Consider the following 22618-nt stretch of genomic DNA (forward strand, 5'->3'; position numbering starts at 1 on the left):
AGGTGAAGGAGACCTTTGTAGTGTTACATATTCATGCTACAGTCTCAGATTCTAAGTCACCCAAGAACACTCTAACAGTTCAACAGCCTTGGAAGATGGTTCTTCTTTTGCCCAAACAGGACAGTGGGTTGGCAGTGTGGTTATGGAGAGCCACATCTTAGAACTGTTAGGTCCCACTCCCCAAGAAAGGGTTCTTTTGAGAGAACAAACCCTGTCCTTGTAGCTCTGAAGACAGACCCAGACATAGAGGTTGTTCCTTTATTGCATGAAGGCCAGTAGTCCTATTCCTGGCATTGGTTGGTTCTGAAGGGGGTGGAAGTCCTTCACTCCATTATAGACTTCAGTGACTCCATTGAGCACACTTAGTACAATACATTCCAGGTGGTATTTGAAGAGGCAGAAGTCATACCCCTGCTGCTGTAGGCTGCCTTTATTGTATCTGTGAACATGATATGCATTTTATTTTACACTTATTAGCCAGGTATGTATACTAGTCCATTGCCTACATTTAGAAGGCATAAAAAAAGAATATAGTTTCAAGACAGTAATTATAAACTATGGCGTACATGTTTTAGTACATTCATTTCTACAGTCTGTAGAGTATTTACCATGGTGGTGACCATATTGTCAAAGACTTTGTAGGAGGAAGAACCTCATGTGATCCTCCCTCTACTACTTGTCTGGCTGAGGGTGGCCTGTATGAGGAAGTACCAATTGGCCATCCCTGGACTGGATGCTGTCACAACTACAGTCCATGAGGGGTGCCATGACATGAGAATAGTCTCACTGAATCCCTTTCACACAATTACGTTTGTTGATATGTTTACACTGTAGTTACAGACCTCTATAATTTAAATCATTTCTGACTAATAAAATGGTTCAGAAGATTAAGGCTTTGCCATTCTGAGTGAAATGTCAGTCATGTCCAAGGTAAGAGCATCCTTTGACTTCTGAAATTGGTGGCTGCTTTGATTTTCTTGGTGCCTTTTTCAGACCTGAGGTTGCAGATGCTGCAGTGGGCTATGAGATGTCATTGGCTTCAGAGTCGTCATACATCATAGACCTTTTACCTGATACCAGACTCCTTTTGCGAGGTGCTGGAGAGGTGGACTGTCCCCAAAAACATGAAGGTGGACTGTCCCCAAAAACATGAAGGTGGACCCCCCGACTTTACTACAGCCATACCTAATAACTCCTGTATCTTTGGTAAATTGATAAGTTCATCTTTGCTTTTCTACTGCCTGAGGAAGTGTTTCCTTTGGTCATTAGCTCAGTAGCTCCACATCAAGTAGATGAGGATATGTGCCATTATCTTGGTCATGAAGGCTTTGCAGAAAAAAGCTACTTTGGGGCCTGTCCTTATTTAATTTGACAAAAACAAGTCTTTGGCACTTGAACAAGCTTGTAGACATATGCTTGTGTGCTCTGTTTGGTAAGGTGGTAGAAATCTGGAAGTGAGTTAAACACAGAAGCATCACCTTCTCAGCAGCTCATATCTTGAATAAAGTGAATGTGGTGGCAGACTCCATGAATTGTTTTCCGATTCCAATCCTGGACTATGGGGGTTGAGAGACAGATCATGTTTGTATGTTCTGTAATTGGAGTATCCTGGAAATTGATCTATTTGCCATGCTGGGTGATGTAGTTTTCATCCTCATTTGTGTGCAGCAGTGTAAGATAGAGTTTGTTTTGCACTTTCTGTTCATACTGTGACTGTGGAAAGTTATGTTTTGCTTTCCGCCATTCCCCTTGATTCCATGTCTAAACAAAAATTTATGGAACAGAAAGTAAAACTTATCTTTACTGGTGTTTGGTGACCAGAAAGGATGTGGCTTCAGACACTGTCTCTGGCGGAACAAGAATCATTTATTGTAAAAGGAAGCTAATCCCTCACAGATAGACGTCTAGCCTTACCTCAGGACATCTGGAATGTCAGGTCAGTAGTGATCGAAGCTGCTAGGGAGCCATTCCACCCAACATGGATATACTCTGGCAAGTGAAAGAGAATGTCTGCCTCTCCCTTTACACAGAATGCAGGTATTCTTGACTTATTTCAGACACCTCTATGATTTATTTCTATGTTATGCTACAGTTAATATGTATTTGTCAACTATTTGTGCCTGTTTAGACCTCATGAAGGAGAGGTCTGTGATTCCTTCCTCACTGACTTGTCAAACAGGTCCTTAAGGATGTCAGTCTATAAAGAACCCATTCCCCCTTTTTTTTTTTTTTTTACCTGAATTTCATGACTGACAGACTTTTTGGCTTTGAAGTTAATTTCTGAGAAGTCACTTTTCCTGGTAGCCATTATCGCTGTCTTGGTCATAGGATCTCAGAACTTCACACCCTTATATATGGGGAACTGTAGTCTGACCTTGTACAATGACCTTGCATCCTTTTGAACTCTTCCATGTTTGCTCCTGAAACTGGTATCAGAATTGCATTGAATCAGTCCATTCATCTCTTTTTTTTCTCTGTGCTTACAGAACCCAGAGAAGAAAAAGATGTTTATTGTCTGGATTAGTTACATCAGCTTAGGTTCTGCCTGGGACGACATGATTGACAGACCACGATGCTTTGCCGGAGATAGTCTGCACCTGTCGCCCCTGGTATTCAGGTTACTGGCTAAGGCTCTTGCCACCCCTATAGTGCCTTTTTTAGGCAAACTTCAAAGGACAAAACCACCACCGTAACAGGTACAAGCATGCAAAATCTGAAGGTAATGCTACTCAATGCTAGAAGTCTAAACCTCAAAATGCACTCTCTTGAGGCACTCCTAAAAATGGAGAACATCGATATCTGTGCAGTAACTGAGACCTGGTTCAAGGCTCCAGAGAGCACCCCTGCAATACCAGGCTACAACTCTTACCACACTTTTCGGCCAACAAACCAGGACCGAAACACTAAAGGTGGAGGAGTGTCAATATTCACCAAGGATATTCACACCACCAGGCTAGTTGGCCAACACAATGTGTCTGAAATTCTCCAAGTGCAACTAACACTAGGTAAGACTGCAATCCAAATTGTAGCTTGCTACAGATCCCCCACCATACCCCAAGATTCTCACTACACCTTTCTAAACATACTGGAAAATAGATAGAACCAAACACCCTAATACTGGGTGATTTTAACTACCCTGCCATTAACTGGGAAAACTACTCATGTCCCAACACCTTTGCACAACGGTTCTTGGAATTCATAAATTCCAACGCCCTGGATCAACTAATCCATAGTCCCACCAGGGGCTCCAATATCCTAGACCTGGTCATTACCAACATGGGAAATCAATGCTCCATACCTATGGTCACCCCCTCGTTAGTCAGGTCTGACCATAAGCTAATCACCCTTAACATCCACATCCCACCCCCACCCCCCAGTAAAGAAACCACCATAAAAACTTCTCCAAAGCCAACTTCATGCTACTCAAGTCAGAAGTGACAAACTTCATGACACCCATGCAGACGGGAACTGAAAGTTCAACTGCTGAATCCTACACTAAGGCACTGTACGAGCACATCCACTCATGCATGAATCGTGCCATCCCAAATAGAACCAAAATGCTCTCATCCAAAAAGGAAGCCAATCTGGTGGTCCCCTGCCATAAACAAACTTTACAACAAAAGGAAGAAACTTTTGCAGAAAAGAGGAAAATCCCAGGATGCAAAACTCCTTACTAGCCTCAGTAAGAAACTGAGATGCCTCATAAAATCCTCCAAAGCTAGTTACGAAAATAAAATTGCCAAAGATTCCAAAGACAACCACAAAGCATTCTATAACTATGTCAAGAATCTAAATGGCAATGCTCAGATCTGCTCTGAGCTAAAACAGAATGGCATTAAATATACTGATCCAAAGGATATTGCCAATATCCTGGCAGATCGATTCAGTGCCAACTTCACCCCCTCTCACCCCTAAATGGCCCATCTCAATACCGAAGATTGCCAAATTCCAGTAATAACGGCCACACAGGTACAAAACGCACTCTCTAAAGCCAAGAATACAGCATCCATGGGACCAGATGACATCCTGGGCTGTGTACTACATGAACTACAATATGAACTGGCACCTCACCTAAGTGTCATGTTTAATCATAGCCTCACCTCAGGTTTCGTGCCCACTGAGTGGCGCAGAGCTACAGTTATCCCAATCCACAAGGGGGGATCCACCTTGGATCCCGGAAACTACCGTCCCATCAGTCTGACAAGCCTTATCTGCAAGGCCATGGAGCGTATTATCATGGAACTTATAAACAAAGGCATTGGCAACCTTCAAACACTGGACCCCACCCAGTTTGGGTTTGTGAAGGGCCGATCTTGTCTCCTGAACCTGATTGACTTCTTTGAATCAGTCTCCAGAGCCATGGGCAAGGTGGTCCACACAGCCTATCTAGACCTTGCCAAGGCCTTTGACACCATCCCCCACACTGGAATCATAGATAAACTTACTAAGTTGGGCATTAATCCCTATGTCACCCAATGAGTTGCTAAATGGCTTACTGATAGAACCCACACTGTAAAAGTAGCCGACACCAAATCCAGCTCCAGACAAGTGACAAGTGGAGTACCTCAGGGATCAGTCCTGGGGCCGCTCTTGTTTGGCATCTACTTCTCTGAAGTACAGGTCAACACTAAGGGACTCTGGCTAACAAAGTTTGCAGATGACTGCAAACTGGGAGCCATTATTGAATCCCCAAATGATGTGGATACTCTACAAAGAGCCTTACAGAAACAGATGCTTGGTGCCAGAGCCATGGGCTCAAGCTCAATGCCAAGAAATGTATTGTTATCCCCTTTGGGAAAAAACATGTATCCATGAATTACCATATAGGTGGCAGTACACTAAACACAGAAAGTGTGATAAGAGACTTAGGGACACAGGTGGACAGTGGTCTCACCTTCGATAACCACATTGTCACAACAGTCAGGAAATCCTTCTATGTGGCACACCTCATCACGAAGGGCTTTTCATCCAGAAAAAAGGAGGTCATTGTCCCACTGTACTCATCCCTCATTAGACCCATTATAGAATACAATGCCCCATTTGGTATGTACCTCTCAAGACATCTGCAACAACTGGAAAGGCCTCAGAAATACCTCACTAAAAGAATCACAGGCCTAAAGCAGATGCCCTATGCTGACCGCCTTAAAAACTCCAGCTATACTCTGTCGCATATCGTCTACTCAGAGGCAATCTCTGCTTAACATACAAGGCCATGTCAAACCCAGAGCTGTTGGACATGCTACACTTAAAGAAATCCCAATCCCTCAGAGCTACACGCTCCAGGGATCTAAACCTTGTCATCACAATAAACAAAACATGTTGGAGGGATAGGTTCCTGACCCAGAGACTCCCCAGACTCTGGAATAGATTGCCCATACATGTCAAGCAGAGTGCCTCTTTGGACCTCTTCAAGAGGAACCTTGACGATTGGATGCGAGAAAGGAAATTCACCCCAGGGATCACGTCAGTCGCCCTGCTAGACAGGGGTCCAGGAAAGTAAATAATGTGGGAAGAAATAGCCAGGGAATTGTTATGGCTAGGCTTGTATAGGCCCTAGGGCTGATAACCTAGTACCAACCTATGAACCTATAAATACAATTGCAAGAATTTAGGAGGACAGAACAGCTGTTTGTCCCTTTCACACACGGAAAGGAAGTGAACTCATTCTACAAGGACTACAAAATGCATTGTCTTTTCCATCAAGTGGTATTACACCCTATGAAAAATGTTGTCAGCAGTCATTTCCCCAGAGATATGGCTGTGTTTAGTGCTTGTCTCACAAATGTCTCCATTGGAGACAGTTCCACTGTGGGCAGCTTCATCACGTTTATTGCCTGGAATTTGACTCCAGGAGTTGGGCCTCCTTTTTTGTATTTAAGTACTGTAGGCTTCAGCTTTCTGAGCTTTTCCTCCAGGCTGTCCTTCAGTTCAATCACACTAGAAGTTTTTTACTTGGGATTCATCTAAGTGGTAGATTAGCTAAGGAAGCTATCCCATACATGTATACATATATGTTCTTACATTATAACTATTTGTCAGTTAATACACAGAGGGCATCCTGTCAGTGAGTAACACAGGTCCAGTCCCATTCACCATATACTTTGTTAGCATATACTTCCAGAGACTACTTTATAAGTCAGGTATGTAGTTCCTTATTACTGTAAAACTTTTTATTTGATTTGCCAGATATGTGCTCACATGGTCGTTCAAGTTGAACTGGCAGGCTTAGTGGCTGTGAATAGTTTGTCAGTGTGACACATGGTGTTATGTCACATGTTGTTAGAAGGCATGCACTCTCCCAAGTGCTGAAGCTTCTGATAAAAACAAAATCTGACCTGCAGTAAATGACAGGATAAAACTTTTTGTAGAACCACTGATGAGGATTGCCTCATAGTTCAACTAATATAATAAGAATATATTTGTTAGTTACCATCGGTCTTCTTTCTTCATTACCCATCAGAACAGTTGAGTTATGTTTGTCTGACAAGAATTTCTGCCTTTGAATCATTGATGATTGATATCCTGGAAATGATTGTTTTCCAACAGCTGATTAATTTCATTCTTAATCCTGTCCATATCCTTCCACACTACTGAGATATTTAATTTCTGGGGATGCTGAGACCTTCTTGCCTTTTAATGTGCCATTACCAGTGAAAACTCCTACTCACTGGATATTTTGTTTATTTTACTTATCCTTTGTTGACTGGGTTAGTCCCATTGAGCTATTATCCTTTTTTCAGGGGTGACCTGAGGTAGTATTTATACTGCTAGTGGAAATTTGGCCAGGGCATCGGGGAGCTTCCCCTATTCTTTTCAACAGGTGCTGTGGGATCTTTTACACTTACCTCAGCTACCACCAACTGTGACAAATGAGGTCTCAGTTTAAAGTCTCATCCTAAGGTCAACACACTCAGGACTGCAGCAGCTCCCCTCATGCTTCACTGCAGTATCAGCAATCCATCTACCAAGTTTGGGAAAAGAACCCCCACAGCGTTCTGCACTAAAGGTGATTGTGCTATCTGTTGTGCCACTGACACTGCTACCTCCCCATTGGTCAAAGATCTCTTAACCATCTGTAGAACAGGCTCTGTCAATGCACTGTCTTGCTTTCTTAGGATCCTGGTGGGAAGTCATTTGGCCCCAGCAATATGTTTATCTTCACTGAATGCTGTTCCTTCTCCCACAACCTTCTTCCATCTACCACCCTCTTCGCTCCTCTTTTATTCTCATGCAGTTCTTCTACCCTCATCCTTTCCACTGAAAAAAAAAACTTGTTTGTGAAATGTGTACAAAGTGCATCCTTAACATAAAAAAGAAATGTTACCAAAATATTCTTTACTAAAACCTATTCTTTCAAAGAAAATGTTTAGAGTTCTACTGTTATAAACAAAGGAAAGCAATAAAGAGGCGTGAGTATGTCTTCTATCCCTCTGAGTAGAGTAGTCAGATAAAGTGATTACTTTGGATCTGCCGAGAAAAGTATCTTATTCCTAATGTTAATAATAATTGTTATCCTTCAAAGTTGATGAGGTTCTCTCTAGGTGTCACAATGAAATGAAATTGAACCCCATTGCTGTTTTTTTTTTTTTTTTGCATCCTTTTCATTAGCTTTTTAGGTTTTCCACTCCACTTTCCTTCTTTCACCCATATACCGAAATAAATTGATTTTCCCCTTCATTAATTATTTTAGCCAGGTCATTTTCTGACCCTTTGTTGGGTCTTTGGACACCCCTGACTTGTTCTTAGTTTCCATGTGTTTCTCCTTGCTAGTCCCCTTGTCATTTTATACTTTCTGTAAGCCTTTCTTTTAGTGCCACCTTTCAAATTTAATTTAGCCACACTGGCTTTGATCTTCCTTTTGGAATTTTTTTTTGAGTGAGTCCTTCTGCTTGCCTTTTAACATGTACTTTTTATGGGTTTCTTAACTTATTCATTACTTTTGCTGTTTTCCAGGCCCCATGCTGGACATTATCACTTTCACTGTTGTTCTATAGTTTGCATCTCTTCTTTCTTAGCCCAGGTTCATTCATCATTATAGTGAACCACACTTAGCATGGGCCTTCACCTCAGTTCCATTACACCTTCTCCCTCCTCAATGTACATTTCTCTTGCAATGTGCCTTTTCTTCTATGTGAATTGCCTTAATTGTGGTGTCGAGCACTTGACTATTGTATGTATTGCCTCAGTTTGCTCTTCCATTTCTAAATGCTGTAATGGTCCTGACTTTCTCTAGGAGTTTGATATTTCACTTTAATGTTGCTCTTACCTACTCCTCTTTCTATTTAATCAGTACCTAAATATGCTCAGCTTGCCTTTTGGATGCATCTGCTGACATGTTGTTTGTCTGTCCACCAGTCACACCATCTTTTTAACAGGAGGTCAGCATTTGGACACATTTCTTCCTTTTCCATATTTTCTGTTGCTTTCTACTCTTCTTCCAGTGTTTCACATTTAGTTGTTGTCTTCTGATCTTCCCCTTCTTTACGTCTTTGTTTCTTCTAAAAGTCATAGCTGCTCTGTACTGTCCCAGTTATTGTCTGCCTATGTCTTTTCCACTCTTCTCTGTCTACTTCTCATGTTGGCATCACTTACTGCCATGTTTTTGCATTGCTTCACATTGTATTTCCTTCTTCCTGCATTTGCATCCACGTGTCATTCATTTCCCATTTTTTCCATCATTTTTCTTACATCTTCCTCATACGCATCTTGTTCTTCTGCTAGTTATCATCCCCTTCTCCTTAATTTTAAAGTTTCAGTCATTCTTTGTAGACGTACGCAGTGCACACTGTCAAATATCATGTCAAAAATGGGAATATGCAAGTAAAACTAAGGCAAAATATGTTAATGGTGGTGTATAAAAAGCTAAACAGAAAAGATGATTATTTAGGAAACCACCTTGCATCAGGGATCCCAGAGGCAGCAACACAGTATATATTAAAATGTGGTGCCTTAGAAACAAATTAGTGAGTCCTAAAAGATTCAAGCCCATCACCCTTGGAAGCACAAGGAGAGCTAGCGTTTAGACTGCTTTTCATACAGTACCATGTTTTATGTAACTTGTGCCCAGGTGGATCACTTTATGAAAATGCTTCATGCCTTTTGCTCCCTCTTAAAAGATATATCCTGTTGTTTGCTTAAAAGACCTCATCATCAGTCATCGTGACCTGCAGAGCAACTCGTGTTGTATTAGGGTGTGCTCAGTTTCACACGAGCATCCTGATCTCCTGGCTCTGAGAATATGTACAGGACCTCAGCAAATAGTAAACTGTTTCCCCTTTGTCTTGTAGTAAGAAGTTTTTGGACTTGTAAATTTGCAGTTAATTTAATGCTGTAACTATATAGTACTCCAGCATGTGGGACTGGTTGCAGATGCTGAATTCTACTATTTATCATATTCCTTTTATTTCTTTACAGTCTCCTTAAAACACAGTTGCTTCAGAAAATCGCCCTGCGTTGAATGGTGCTTAGTTGACAGGGTCTGTCTTGACATTGCTGTTTTCAGTAGTTTTTTGCATATTTGTCTGTCAATGCATAGGCACCTGTGATCCTCCTGTACAGGAACTACACAAGTATGTATAGATACTTGCCAGAATTGTAATTTCTGATGCTTGATTTCATTATATGGCAATAGGGTACTTTGTTAGTCAGCATAGATTTTGACTCATTGCAGTGTAATTGTTATAGCATTTAAGTAAAACAAATGTTTTCCTAATTCCCAATCGGTTTTCCTAAGTACACAGTATGTAATGCCATTGATTCTCATATATTTTTTTATGAATTTTTAATATTGTTTCAGACTTGGCTATGAATATTTGAGAATGAAAGATAATTTTATGGAGATTGAAACTCGAGAAAGTAAGGTGGAAAGGTAAGAATCTATAAAGAAGTACTATTTTTGTTTCAGTGGGAATGCTTGAATAAAAAACTGTCTGTTGCAGTTTTCAGAGAACTGGTAGATCCGTTTATTTTATTTATTTATTTATTTATTCATTCATTCATTCATTCATTCATTCATTCATTATATTTACCAAATATGGAAGTTTAAGCCCCAAGAATCCTTTCAGCTGCACTGCAGCTATATGTACATATATGTCCATGTTGCACATACCATGCAGTTTATAGAAGTTCAGGTTTAAAGTATATTTTTCAGGTTTTTATTGTCACCATCTCCATTTTGAAAAGAAATGCTACCAGTGTAATGTCAGTTGTATATCAGAATTTTGTACAAAGAAATGAAAAATTAATAGATGTGGGTGATCATGCGTTCATAATATTTTCATATGACCTGGATGACACAAAGCTTCAGGTAGTGTATTAAGAGAAATATGTTGTCATCATCATCATCACAACAGAATACTGAATGTGTGAGTTTTTGCAGGAGTTCTGTGTATGTGAACTTTTAGGTAATGTTCTCCGTAACACCCTGAACCCAGAGTTTGCTGTTGGCATCTGATATTGGCTTTTATTCTCCAACTGTTCAGTCATGTGTAATCTTATCAGTTTCCCTTCTCAAGTGAACAGCTTTGATTTAGGTGTTTGTGCTGTTAGTGCTTACTAATGCAAAATGAAAAGTCGTTATGGTACACTGGTTGAGCTAAGAATGATGTTCTCATGGATGGAGGCTTCTTGTGGAGACCTTTTTCAAGTATTACAGTTTTTCAAGTATTACAGTTTAATTTTCAAGTATAAATTATTATATAACCCTTAATCATTGGGGGACAGCCTAAGAATTATCATAAGTGAGCATTTATTCTGTGTAAGTGTTATACAAAGTGAGTTCAATAGGGCAACTTTAAAATACTTCACTAATAGGAAAATAAAACCTTTTTCCCAGTAAAGAGTGACTGGAGAAATAAATGCAGCAAAAATGCACACAGAGAAATTCAAATAGTATTGTACACTGTTGAAAGAAATTGTGTTAGCTGTAATTATGTCATGTTAATGCAAATGCCTTAATTTGTAGTGCCATTGTACAAGAACAAAGGGGACAGTCACAACTGCAGGCATTAGATAGGTAAAAAAACTCCTGTCACACTGCATGAGAGTGTGGGAGAAGAATATTAGTAAAGGAATTTGCAAAGTATTAGAATGTAAGATAGGAGATGAGCAGTTTGGATTCAAATCAGGATGCAGCATATCTAATACATTGTTTGCATTGAGGCGGATACTGGAAAATAAGCTGGAGAAGAGAAAATAGTCCAAGATGGCATTCCTAGACATGGGAAAAGCATATGACAAGGTTACAAGAAACCTGTCCCAGAAATATTGGCTGAATTAGTGCAGGCTGTGTACAAGAACCCAATGACACAAACATGTACAGTGTTTGGACTCCTAAGGGGTTTCCAGTAGAAGTGGTTGTGCATCAGATTCAGGAGTTATTTCTGAGCCTATTGCTGTTTGTACTGGTGATGTACTTCATTAGCAACTGTCTTGGAGGGTACAGATCAGCAGTGTTGCTTTATACAGATGTTGTGGCTTTACAAGCAAACTCTTTGCAAGAACTTCAGCTAACAATAGGAGAGTGGAATGAAAAGCTGAAGGTACATGAGATGAAACTGAGTACAGACAAGAGAGTTGTCATTGTTGCAAATGGGGCAGTCAGAAGAGCATGAAAACTGAGATATAAAGGAAAATAGTGGAACAGGTTAACAGCAAAATTCTGGGGAGGGGTGGTTAAGGAGAAGAAGGGAAGTTTGAATGACAGAGTCAGAGGACTGCAGCCAGTTGGCACATAGTGTCAGGGGAGTATCTGAAGAATGCCACGGAGGCCAAAAAGAAAAGTGTATAAACACTGGCACGAACAGTACTTCTGCATTGTACTAAACTTGGGTAGTGAAGGCAGAGCAATTGAGGAAGCTGGAGGTGATAGGAAGTGCCTGAGATGAGTGGTGGTGGGATGCACACTGTGAGACAAATGAAGAAATGATGACATTAGAGCAGAAGCCGAAGTAGTTCCAGTTACAGAGATGTCCAAAGAGAGCAGATTATGGTGGTGCGGATTCTTGTAGTAAAGCACAGGACAGTTTGGTGAAGAAGATGATTTGGGAAAGAGAGGAAGAAGGCAAGGGTAAACAAAGACCTCCAGCAGAGAGATGGGTGGAGTGTATAAGAGAAGAGCTGTGACAGTCAGACATAACTGTTGAAAATAGTACTAGTAGTGCAGCACTGAATCCAGAGCGAGGTCGCGACAGTTGATGTAACGCCCTGACCGCATGTCGAAGTTAAGAAAAAAGGGAGATGAGAATGATTTAATTTCTGTCATTTCCTAGAGCACACTTTTACATTCAAAATATATTCACAGCGATTCCAAGTACAGACTTAAGAACAATAAAAATGCATTAAACAATGCAACACTATATGGAAACGGTCACATTACAGGTTTTTTACAAATATTAGCATGGTTAATTATCAGACAAATAAAGTTGTACGGAAAAGATGTTTTCAGCATATATTTTCTGATATTCTTTCAAACTTTGCAGGTAATTCATTGCCATCAGGGATTAGTATGAGCATATACTCTTAGTTTAGGAACAGGTAACTCATCCTCAGACTGTTTTGCTTACTGTTTAAAGCAGGTAATGTTTTATTTTAAGCTCTGAATGTATAATAGGATGGTGTACCCCTTATGGGAGATGGTGGATGTGGCACAGTCTGGTAGAAGCCTCCCAAATTGTGTGTGTTGGTAAATTAAATCACAGACCTTTTGTTTTCTGTAATTACAATTACAGGAGATACTATAAAGCAGTTAACCACAATGAAAACTGGAATGGTATGTGCAAATTTTTTATTTTACATATACATCCTTAGAGTTTGATGCTTTCAAATTCATTAGGATTTCACTTCTTAGGTGAATGCCTGATATTTTAATAACTCCTATTGCACACATTCCATAATTTATTTATATATTTTTTATTTTTCCCATGTCCCTGTGCTAGCCATCAAGCCTTAACCCCTCATGGCGGCTGCGCAGCCCTTTTTTCCCCCCTCTGGGTAAGAGTTACACTCCATTCATTCCTTGGGCGTGAGGGGCAAATTAGATGGGAATGGGAGCTGTCATTCTTAGCCTGAGAGGTAGTAGAATTTTTGCTGTAAGCCATAACCTTTCTCTCCACATCCCCAAATATGTTCAAGTGGTTGGTATACATTGGGCTCTGCAATTGACATTCACATCTCCACAAGCAGTGTAGTTAAATCCCTGCTCTCCCTGTAAGCTACACCTTCTGAGGAGCCTCACTGTCCTTTAGGATTTCAGTAGGAACTCCGGCAGGAAAGCTCCACATAAAACCAAAAAAACAAAATGTTCAGGCTGTCAACCCCCCACCGCCCCAAAAAAAACAAAACAAAAAAAAATGCTCTTTCTTTTCACCAGTTTAATGAACTTAAAAATAAATTGATTTAGCTTTTTCATCCCTCATTTGGAGACTTCATCAAAGATGCATACTCACAGAAATAATTGAATCAAGCAATAAAATATTTAAAGAAATACTCCAATAAAAACATTGCCTGCGTTGTATTATTGTATTCCACAAACAGTACCATATGAAAATATGTAAAAAAAAAAAAAAAATCACATGGGTGTTGAAATGCAGGTCAATATAAAATCATAATGTTTTAAAACTTAAAAATAAAACACATTGAAGAACACATTAAAAACCTTAGAATAGGGATTTAGTACTTCAATGCTCTTAATTTAAGGGCAGGAGCTAAGGATACGTGGTCATTTAATCTAGGGGTTACACATGCATTTAACCGCAACTGCCAAATAAGTTTGTGGTATTGTAGTTTGGTCTCCCATTCGCCTCCTTTTTCATGGAGTTTGACCTATTCAAGAATCCAAAACTTAAAATTTGCTTCCTTACAAGCAATGGTATGTCTCTACAAAGCATTAGTATCCATCTTCCTATTGTCATGTAGATGTTCATACACACTTTGTTTCAATGCTTGTTCTGTTTTGTTCACGTAGAAAAAGTAACAAACAAGGCAGTGGGCTAAATAAACAACACTCTTAGTAAAACAACTGAAATATCGAGAACCTCTCAATATTAAGCTAAAGCAAGGAATAGACACTTTAGAACCATTTGTCATGGAAAGACATTGTGGACACCTGCCACAATTAAATGTACCCTTTTAGAACCAGTTATCCATATCACTAAGTAGGCTTTCAAAAATATTCTAAGTTAAAAGCTCTCTTAAAGCTAAATTTCAGGGGTCTAGAAAAAGTCTTGGGGGATATTAGGCATAGCAGCAAATAAGTCACAATATTTAGATATAATGTCCTATATACCCTCCTTATCCTGATTTTAGTTTAGTACTAGAAAAATTTACTCCCACTCAGGTCTTTTGAGGTTGCTCCTGCATGCGGATCACTGTGGGAGGTTGTCTCTAGAGAAGGAACCTGGGGACAGCTAATTAATGCTGGAAATTGTTCACCTCAGCCTTGCAGTATTTCATCTTTGAGGGAGGTGGTAAGTGTTTTAGGGTAACCCCTAGTTTATTTATTTATTTACATTTGTTAACCAGGTAATGTCCAATTGGGCAAGTAACCCATTTTCAGCAGAGTACCAGGGAGAAAAGTTCCCATCAGTTACTCTTAGTTAAGAATGTTTAAGAATACATGTAGTAGTGAATATAGTAATAGTACAAAAATGCAGTTAAACAACATAAAAATAATAAACAACGACATGTCCGGTATAAATATACAGAGGTATACAAAATCTATCATAAAAAATTGTCAGAAAATAAGCAAGTCTTTTTGAAGAAACATGAGGTAGTAAGCACTAGTTGCTTAAAGGTGTTGAAGAGAGTTACATGAGAAGGAAGATTGTGAATTACTAGAAGAAAGACACTAGCCAGGAGCCATACAGGGGTGAGCCAGTCATTATTGAGACATTCATTTAGGGTTTTTTTTTTAAATGAGGACAATTTGGGATTTTTTTGGATGTGCTGAGGAAGAGCATTCCAGTCCTTAGCTATTTTATAGGAGTCCAGGGAGTCGTCATAATAGCTGTGAGACTGGGTAACATTTAGCACAAGTTTGTTGGAAGACCTATGGGACCTACAGGTAAAGTTAGTTTGGACCAGGCTAGAAGACCAGGGTGGTTACTGGGGTTGTATATGATTTTGTGGGAAAATTTAAGTTGGTTTAGTGTTAACAGGTCGGGAAGTTCCAGCCAATTGAGTTGTTGAAGAATAGAACAATGATGTGTTATGGGGCTGATTGGTGACAAACTTAGCTGTTTTGTTATAGCAGGACAATAGATTGTTAAGGTCAATCTTACAAAGGTTGGTAAAGATAGGTAAGCACTAGAGGAGGATAGATAACAAGTGAGATCTAGCTGTGGCTAGTCTGGCTTAGTGTGTAAGGTATGGTTTGGCTCTATAGAGAACTCCAAGTTTGGAGTGGACTTTTTTGATAGTAAGGGAGATGTGTTTATCATATTTTAGTGTATCATCTATTGCAACACCCAGGGGTTTGGTCTGTTTTGTAGGTTCTATTTTTGTACCATTAGAGGAGTGAATAGAGAGAGGTAGAGAGCTGAGCATGGATGTTTTGTTTGTGAAGATCATTAATTTAGTCTTGTTTGCATTAAAGATGATGTGTTGGTTGGAGAGGTAGTTTTCATTGTCTTGGAAAGACATTTGTATTTTATGCTGAAGTTCTTTGGGGGAGAGGGCTGAGCAGATAAGAGAGGAATTGTCGGCATATTGGATGACAATGACAAGTTGGGTGGAGCAAGTTAGGTTATTGGTAAGTATGACAGAGGAGGGAACCAAGTATAGATCCTTGGGGTACCCCAGTGGTGACTGGTGGTAGTGGTGAGAGTTGGTTCTCCCATTTTGTAGCCTGTTGTCGGTTAGACAGATAGCTGTGGAATCATGTCAGGGCAGATGAATTGAAGTTAAAAGTGGCAGGTTTGTTGAGTAGCAGTTGATGGGATACAGTGTCAAAGGCTTTTGACATATCCATGAAAATTGCAGAGACTAGCCATCATTCATTTTTGAGGTGACAGATATCTGTAAAGGCTATTAGTGCTGTGTTAGTACTGTATTTGGGTCTAAAGCCATGCTGAGAGCTTGATAGAAGGTTGTTAGTAGTAAGGTGATTCAAGAGTTGTTTGTGTATACATTTTTCAAGGATTTTGGCTATGGGAGAGAGGATAGTAGTTGGTTGATAATTTGCAATATCTCTAGAGGGACCGCCCATTTAGAGGGGTATGTTATGAGAAGTTTTCCAGAGGTAAGGCGCATACTGCTCTGAGATAGAACAATTGATTAGGATAGATGTGGGGAACGTAATAGATGGGGCAGCTAGTTTTAGATATTCGTTGGGTAGTTGCTCGGCAATAGGACAGCATGATTTTAGTTTACTTAGGATTTTTTTATGTAAGAAGTTAAAAACAGGGTCTTAATATAATCCGACCCCTTCACCCAATAATCTCAAAGGGAAGTTATTCTGGCTGCTCCTTCCTGTATAGTTTCAAAATAAATCTATATTTAAAAGTTCATTCGCAATCCTAACATCCAAAAAGTGTACATCATACATTTCCACTGTATGACTGTAGTACTGTTAATAAAGGATGTAAAGGCATCAGTGTCCTCTACCTGGCCTTTCCAAACCATAAATATGTCATCCAGATAACAAAAGTTAAGATTTAATGTTTTTGAAATGAGGTGATGGAAAAACAAAATGTTGCCCCCAATATAACAACACAGTGTTGGCGAATACGGGGTGCAAGCAGTAACCATAGCAACACCTTCCACTTGTTTTTATCACTTGCCTTCAAAAAAGATAGTTATTGTTGACTACCATTTCATTATTTTCCATCACCAACTTAAAATCATCGGGGGACAAAAAATCAAAATCAAGCAAGATTTTTTCAAAGCATTGCAGAACTACAAAATGTGGGATTACAGAAAATAGATCCATAATATCAATAGTAATAAAAACATAGTTAGCATCAAAGTTTAATTTACCCACCTTGATCAGAAAATCTCACAAATCAATTAAAATATGTTTGTATAAACCATGAATAGGTTGATCATAGAAAAAGGCATAGGGTCTGTACAAATTAGTACCGCATCCTGCCTTTTCACCTCCTCTTTCTGTTGGAACCCTGCCCCTGTCCCTGATGATAGTTCCGTGTTGCCTGATCATAGGTAGGGTGTGAGGTCTGATTTTGTATTCTGGAAGACCTCCTCAAAGGGGTCCCCTGCATCACTAATTTCATCGTTAAACCTTTCAAATAGGGAGTTTTCATTAACCAAACCAGTGTTGTTATCATTGCCCTGCACACTACTGTCCATCTGTGTTGTTACCCTTTTCCGATGTGAAGGGAGTAATTGATAAGCTCTGCCCTCATTGTACTGTTTGTGGCCCCTATCTAATTTTGTAAACTTATGTTTCTTAATTTTCTCTACTATATCATCAACTTCTTTCAAAATGCCAAAATATTTATATTTATATTCTTGTAGTATGAATAGTAAGTCATTCTATATGTGTTTATTAAAAATAAGAATTTCATTCTACAGCATGTTAAGCATTTTCTCATTATTGCAAATGATAGCCTGCGTTATTAAAACACAACAGTTATTAAATGTGTAAAGTTCATGATAAAAATCTGTTCTAAATTCAACATTATCAAGGGAATTTTGACAGTCTTAAACCCCTAGAGACCTGTTTCCGAATAATGCATTCTTGTAAATACCAATTATCAAGCGTGAGAGATTTAAACTTTAACATTTTTTTCTTTAAGGTTGTAACACACACCTTTAGAGGAAACTGAGCTTGTCCCCAGGGTTAAAATTGTTGAAATCAGTCCCATTTAACCAACTGTCCTTGTTAAAATCCACATATTTGGCAAAAACTATATCCACTATGTTGTCCGCCAAAGAAATCCATTGTTCTGGCCATTAAGCTCATCCATATGTTTTCACAGAAGGAAGACAGCAGTCAATGTATTTGTGGTGTGAACTCCCTGAATGGAGAACTAGAAGCATGTATAGTGTGCTTTCAGCCTCACCATGATAATTTGTGGGAACTTTGGTTCTGCTTCCTGAATCCTCAGATTCTTCACAGGGTTTTTCTCAGAGATCATGTTTTTTACCTGTTTCTTAGTACAGTGAACAGTCTCAATGGCTGGAACAACAGATTTTTGCCTCATATTTTCAGTCTTTTCCTCATAAAAAATGTGTTTTTTGACAAATCACTGAGATGATCTAAAAGTTAAAGTAACTAAATAATGACATGTTTTTGAGTTTTAGATTTCATATCTTTCAGAAAGTACATGCTAACATAAATCGTGTTATTCTAGCAACATTCTAAGTTTATAAGAGCAATATTTAAAATGTGTTCCTATTTCTTAGCATTTGTCCCCCCATTATGTCAGGTTTTGTTCAAATTTCTTGTGCTAAAAGGTTGAGAACTATGTCTGAGGTCGAGAGGTATGCAAAACTGCTGGTGCTGCCTGGAAATCACTATATCACTTTCACACTTTGTCTCTCGCTCACACACACACACACACACACACACACACACACACACACACACACACACACACACTCTACTGCTTTCATGCATGCATTCACTCACACATGTAGATAGAAATATAAACACACATGCAACACACTTTTTTTCTGTTTCACTCAGTCAAGCTCTCTCTTCTTACTCTCATACACGCATACACTCTCACAGACACACACACACACACACACACACACACACACGTACACGCACGTTTTATTTTAAATTTTTTTTCTTTTTTATTTTACACTCTCTAAACAGCAATAGCACTGCTTTGTGGGTGTAAAATAATGGCTCACTCACTCTCACTTTCACTGACATGCACGCATACACTCACACACAATTTTGTTTTAAATTGTCTATTTTCGAATTTTATACTTGCTAAACAGTAAAAACGCTGCTTAGCAAGGGTAAAATAATAGTGGCCATTCCATTTTCTCAGTCCGAGCTCCATGGCAGGTTGATATGCTGCTGTGAAGCAGCGGACTCGTTTTTCATCGGGCATTATTTGTACATTAATACCCTGCTGGAGAATGTTTGATGTTAAGTTGTCAATCTCGCCTTCATTTTTGCTGGTTGGGATCAGAGCCGATCCTCTGCTCTGACTCGGCCATCTTCTATAGCTCGAGAGCTGTTTACTGGCTTGAGGCTACCCCTTATCCCATGATGCCTAGCGCTAGCTACCCAGATCTCGTTTGCCGCTTCAGCTGCGAGGTTCATGGTTACTGGCTCAGGCTTGTATAACTTTATTAATCTGCCTTTTTTTGTCAGATTAGGGGTTTTTGTATTGTAATTGTTGTTATTTTATAGACGATAACTAGTAGATTTAGTTTAGTGTATTGTAGTTTTTCCCCTTAGAACTCGTTTAAATTAGAGAGTTCTCCTCCCCCCCCCTTTCCCCTCTGTAGTAGCATATTAGTCTTTTGAGTTAGAGGCTTCCTAGTCTTAAAAAAAAAAAAAAAAAGAAATCTATCTTATATTGTGTTTTTTGTGGTAGTGTTCTGTTTTTACTTCTTAGTGTTGCTAGCCTGTTGGCCAAAGTAGTTTAGAGTTGTGATTTCTCTTTTTGCTGGATATGTCTAAAGAATCCAAAGTGTCGGAATTCAAGAAGTGTGACTCATGCTGTCAGAAGATGTCTCTGACAGATGGGCACACTTCTTGCGTCTATTGCCTAGACGTAGTGCACCTGCAGGACTCTTGTTCTATCTGCCATGCATTTAGCCCAAGAGTTCTGCAGGAGCGCAAGAATAAACTTATTTTGAGGGGTCTTCTCAAGCCTCAGGATTCACCAGCCAAGGCTCAGCCAGTGAAACCCCCTAAACCGGCCAAATCGTCAGCTCCCAGCTTGGAGCCGTCATTGGCCCAAGCCTTGCCTACTACCTCTTCGGTCCCGGCTGGAAACGAGGAGACTGCTTCCTCGTCGGCTCCACTAGTACCCTCGGAGCCGTCAAGGACCCAAAAAAGGCCGAGGTCCCCTTCGCTAGAGTCCATTCATTGGGCTCCTCGGTCTCCCCTTTTGCAGAGTGACCGCAGTCATAGATCTTCACACTCTTCTCGGTCCTCTAGGCTCTCGGACCATGACGTGGAGAGAGTGGTCAGTAGGTCGTTGAAGTCGCAGGCAATGGCCAAAATGTTGTCCAGCCCTCCTCATCAGGTGTCGGCTCCGTCCATTTCTATTGATGTTCCTCCTCTGACTCCATTGAGCTCAGAGCCGGAGTTTATTGGGGTTCGAGTTGTGGAACCGTCGGCTCCGATAACGATCCAGAACTTACTCAAGGTTTTTTTTGGTACCAAAAAAGACAGGGGACTGGAGACCTATTTTGGATCTCAACAGACTGAACAAGTCTGTTCAAAGAACAAAGTTTCGGATGGTCACACTACAGTCCATTCTATCCTTTCTGGGTCAGGACAATTGGATGTGCTCCATAGATCTCCAGGATGCGTTCCATCATATCAAGATGGACAGACGCTCCAGGAGGTACCTTCGCTTTCGGCTGGGAGCCAGTCATTACCAGTTCAGAGCTCTGCCCTTTGGTCTCACCACAGCCCCCAGGGTGTTCACCAAATGTATGGCAGTGGACACGGCTCACTTGAGGTGTCAAGGATTCCAGGTGTTTCCATATCTAGATGACTGGCTCCTCACTGCTACTACCAGGCATCAACTTCTTCAAGCCAGGGACTATACAATTTCAATTTGCTCTCAGCTAGGCATTACTATAAATTTCGAAAAATCTGCCTTGTTGCCCTGTCAATCTATTACTTATATAGGAGCAGACTTAGACACAAGGAGCACGTACGCAAAGCTACCTTCGGACAGGGTGTCCACAATTCGCCAGCAAGTTCAATTCCTCATGCAATGCAAAAGTGTAAAAGTCAGGTATGTCCTTCAAACTCTAGGCACTATGGCAGCGGCAATTCTTCTGATACCCCTGGCCCGTTTTCACATGAGAATCCTTCAGTGGCTTCTATTCACACAGTGGTCCTTCCACCAGCTCCCCATGTCTCATATGATCATGATTACAGAAGCATGCAAAAAACACCTTTCCTGGTGGATGGTCTCCCCTCTAGTGACTCAGGGCAGACTCTTCATTCAGTCCCCTCCAGTTGCTACAGTGACCACAGATGCCTCCCTGATAGGGTGGGGGGGGGGCATTATCAGGGAAGGACAGTCCAAGGCACTTGGCAGACTCACAAGTACCATCTGCATATAAACGTCCTAGAAATGAGAGCTGTGCTCCTAGTGTTGCAAGCTCTTCAGGACTCTCTCCTTTCTGGGACCATTGCAGTACAATCGGACATGTCGGTGGTGTGGTACATCAACAAGTAGGGCGGAACCAGGTCCTACCCCCTATGTCGAGAAGCGCTCCGACTCTGGCAGTGGGTGATTTCCTCCCACTGATTTCTGATTGCGACACACATCCCTGGAACGTCCAACTTCATAGCGGACAGGCTCAGCAGAGCTATTCTCATGCCTCACGAGTGGTCTCTGAGTCAGGTAGTTGCGGATCTGATCTTCTGCAAATGGGGACAGCCTTGCTGCAACCTTTTTGCCACCTCCTTCAACACCAAATGCAGCAACTACTTCTCCCTTCTTCCGCTTCTAGGTCACTCTCCCAGAGATGCTCTAGTCCACGATTGGCCCCAGGGACTGCTTTATGCCTTCCCTCCATTTCCCTTGATACCAAAACTCATACAGAAAGCAATTTTGTTGGGTTGCAAGATGATCCTCATTGCCCCCTACTGGCCTCGACAGATATGGTTCCCGTTCCTGCACTGTTACCTTCTCGAGCAGCCCTGGACTCTGGATCCGATTCCAGACCTACTGATCCATCAGTCAGGAGGGCTGCATCAATCTCTTAAAACACTCCAGCTTACAGCTTGGTTGCTCCACTTCCAAACTTAGCCAGGCTTCCCAGCATTTCCCTGGCAGTACACAACATTATTGTCTCCTCCCATAAGTCTGCCACTAGAAAGACTTATGCTAGCAAATAGAAACGTTTTTCTTGATGGGCAGAGGCCAGGAACATAGATCCCTTCACAGCCCCTCTCCACGAAATCTTGGAGTTCTTAACAGAACTCTTTCATTCGGGGTCCACTTCTGCTACAGTCAGAGTTCAATTAGCGGCCATTTAAAATTTTCATGTTGGGTGGTCTAATGCAAACATTATGTCTCATAAGCTATGTAAAGCCTTTCTAAGAGGGACTACTCTCCTTAGACCCCCATTGAGAGATCCCCCTCCTCCATGGGACCTTAATCTGGTCCTAACATCCTTGACTATGCCCCCCTTTGAACCTGCAGCGTCCTGCTCTATTAAGTTTCTATCTTGGAAAACTCTCTTTCTGGTAGCTATTAGTTCAGCCAGACGAGTCTCTGTACTTCAGGCACTATGCGCCCGTCCTCCATACTTAGTATTTCATAAGGACAGGGTTGCTCTGAGGACTAATCCCTCCTTTCTTTCGAAAGTCTGCTCAGAAAATAATTTGAATCAATCTATAGACCTACCTGTGTTTTTTCTTAACCACACCAACAAGGCAGAATACAAGTTACATCAATTGGATGTTCATAGACAATTGCGTTTCTACCTGCATAGGACAAAG

At 40.6% G+C, this 22618-nt stretch overlaps 1 protein-coding gene across 6 annotated transcripts in view; it reads left to right on the top strand.

Annotated features, from left to right (window-relative positions):
- The window catches only part of ATP11A (ATPase phospholipid transporting 11A), a 1534794-nt gene that overhangs the window by 1190809 nt on the left and 321367 nt on the right, over positions 1 to 22618 (top strand). For all 6 annotated transcript variants that reach the window (XM_044072636.1, XM_044072632.1, XM_044072633.1 and 3 more), the window contains exon 15: positions 9797 to 9868. In XM_044072636.1, the coding sequence (XP_043928571.1) occupies positions 9797 to 9868 (72 nt within the window). The remainder of the gene's footprint in view (positions 1 to 9796; positions 9869 to 22618) is intronic.

This window comes from Protopterus annectens, chromosome 5.part0 (assembly GCF_019279795.1).
Source record: "Protopterus annectens isolate FY-2018-M chromosome 5.part0, PAN1.0, whole genome shotgun sequence".
NCBI lineage: Eukaryota > Metazoa > Chordata > Ceratodontiformes > Protopteridae > Protopterus > Protopterus annectens.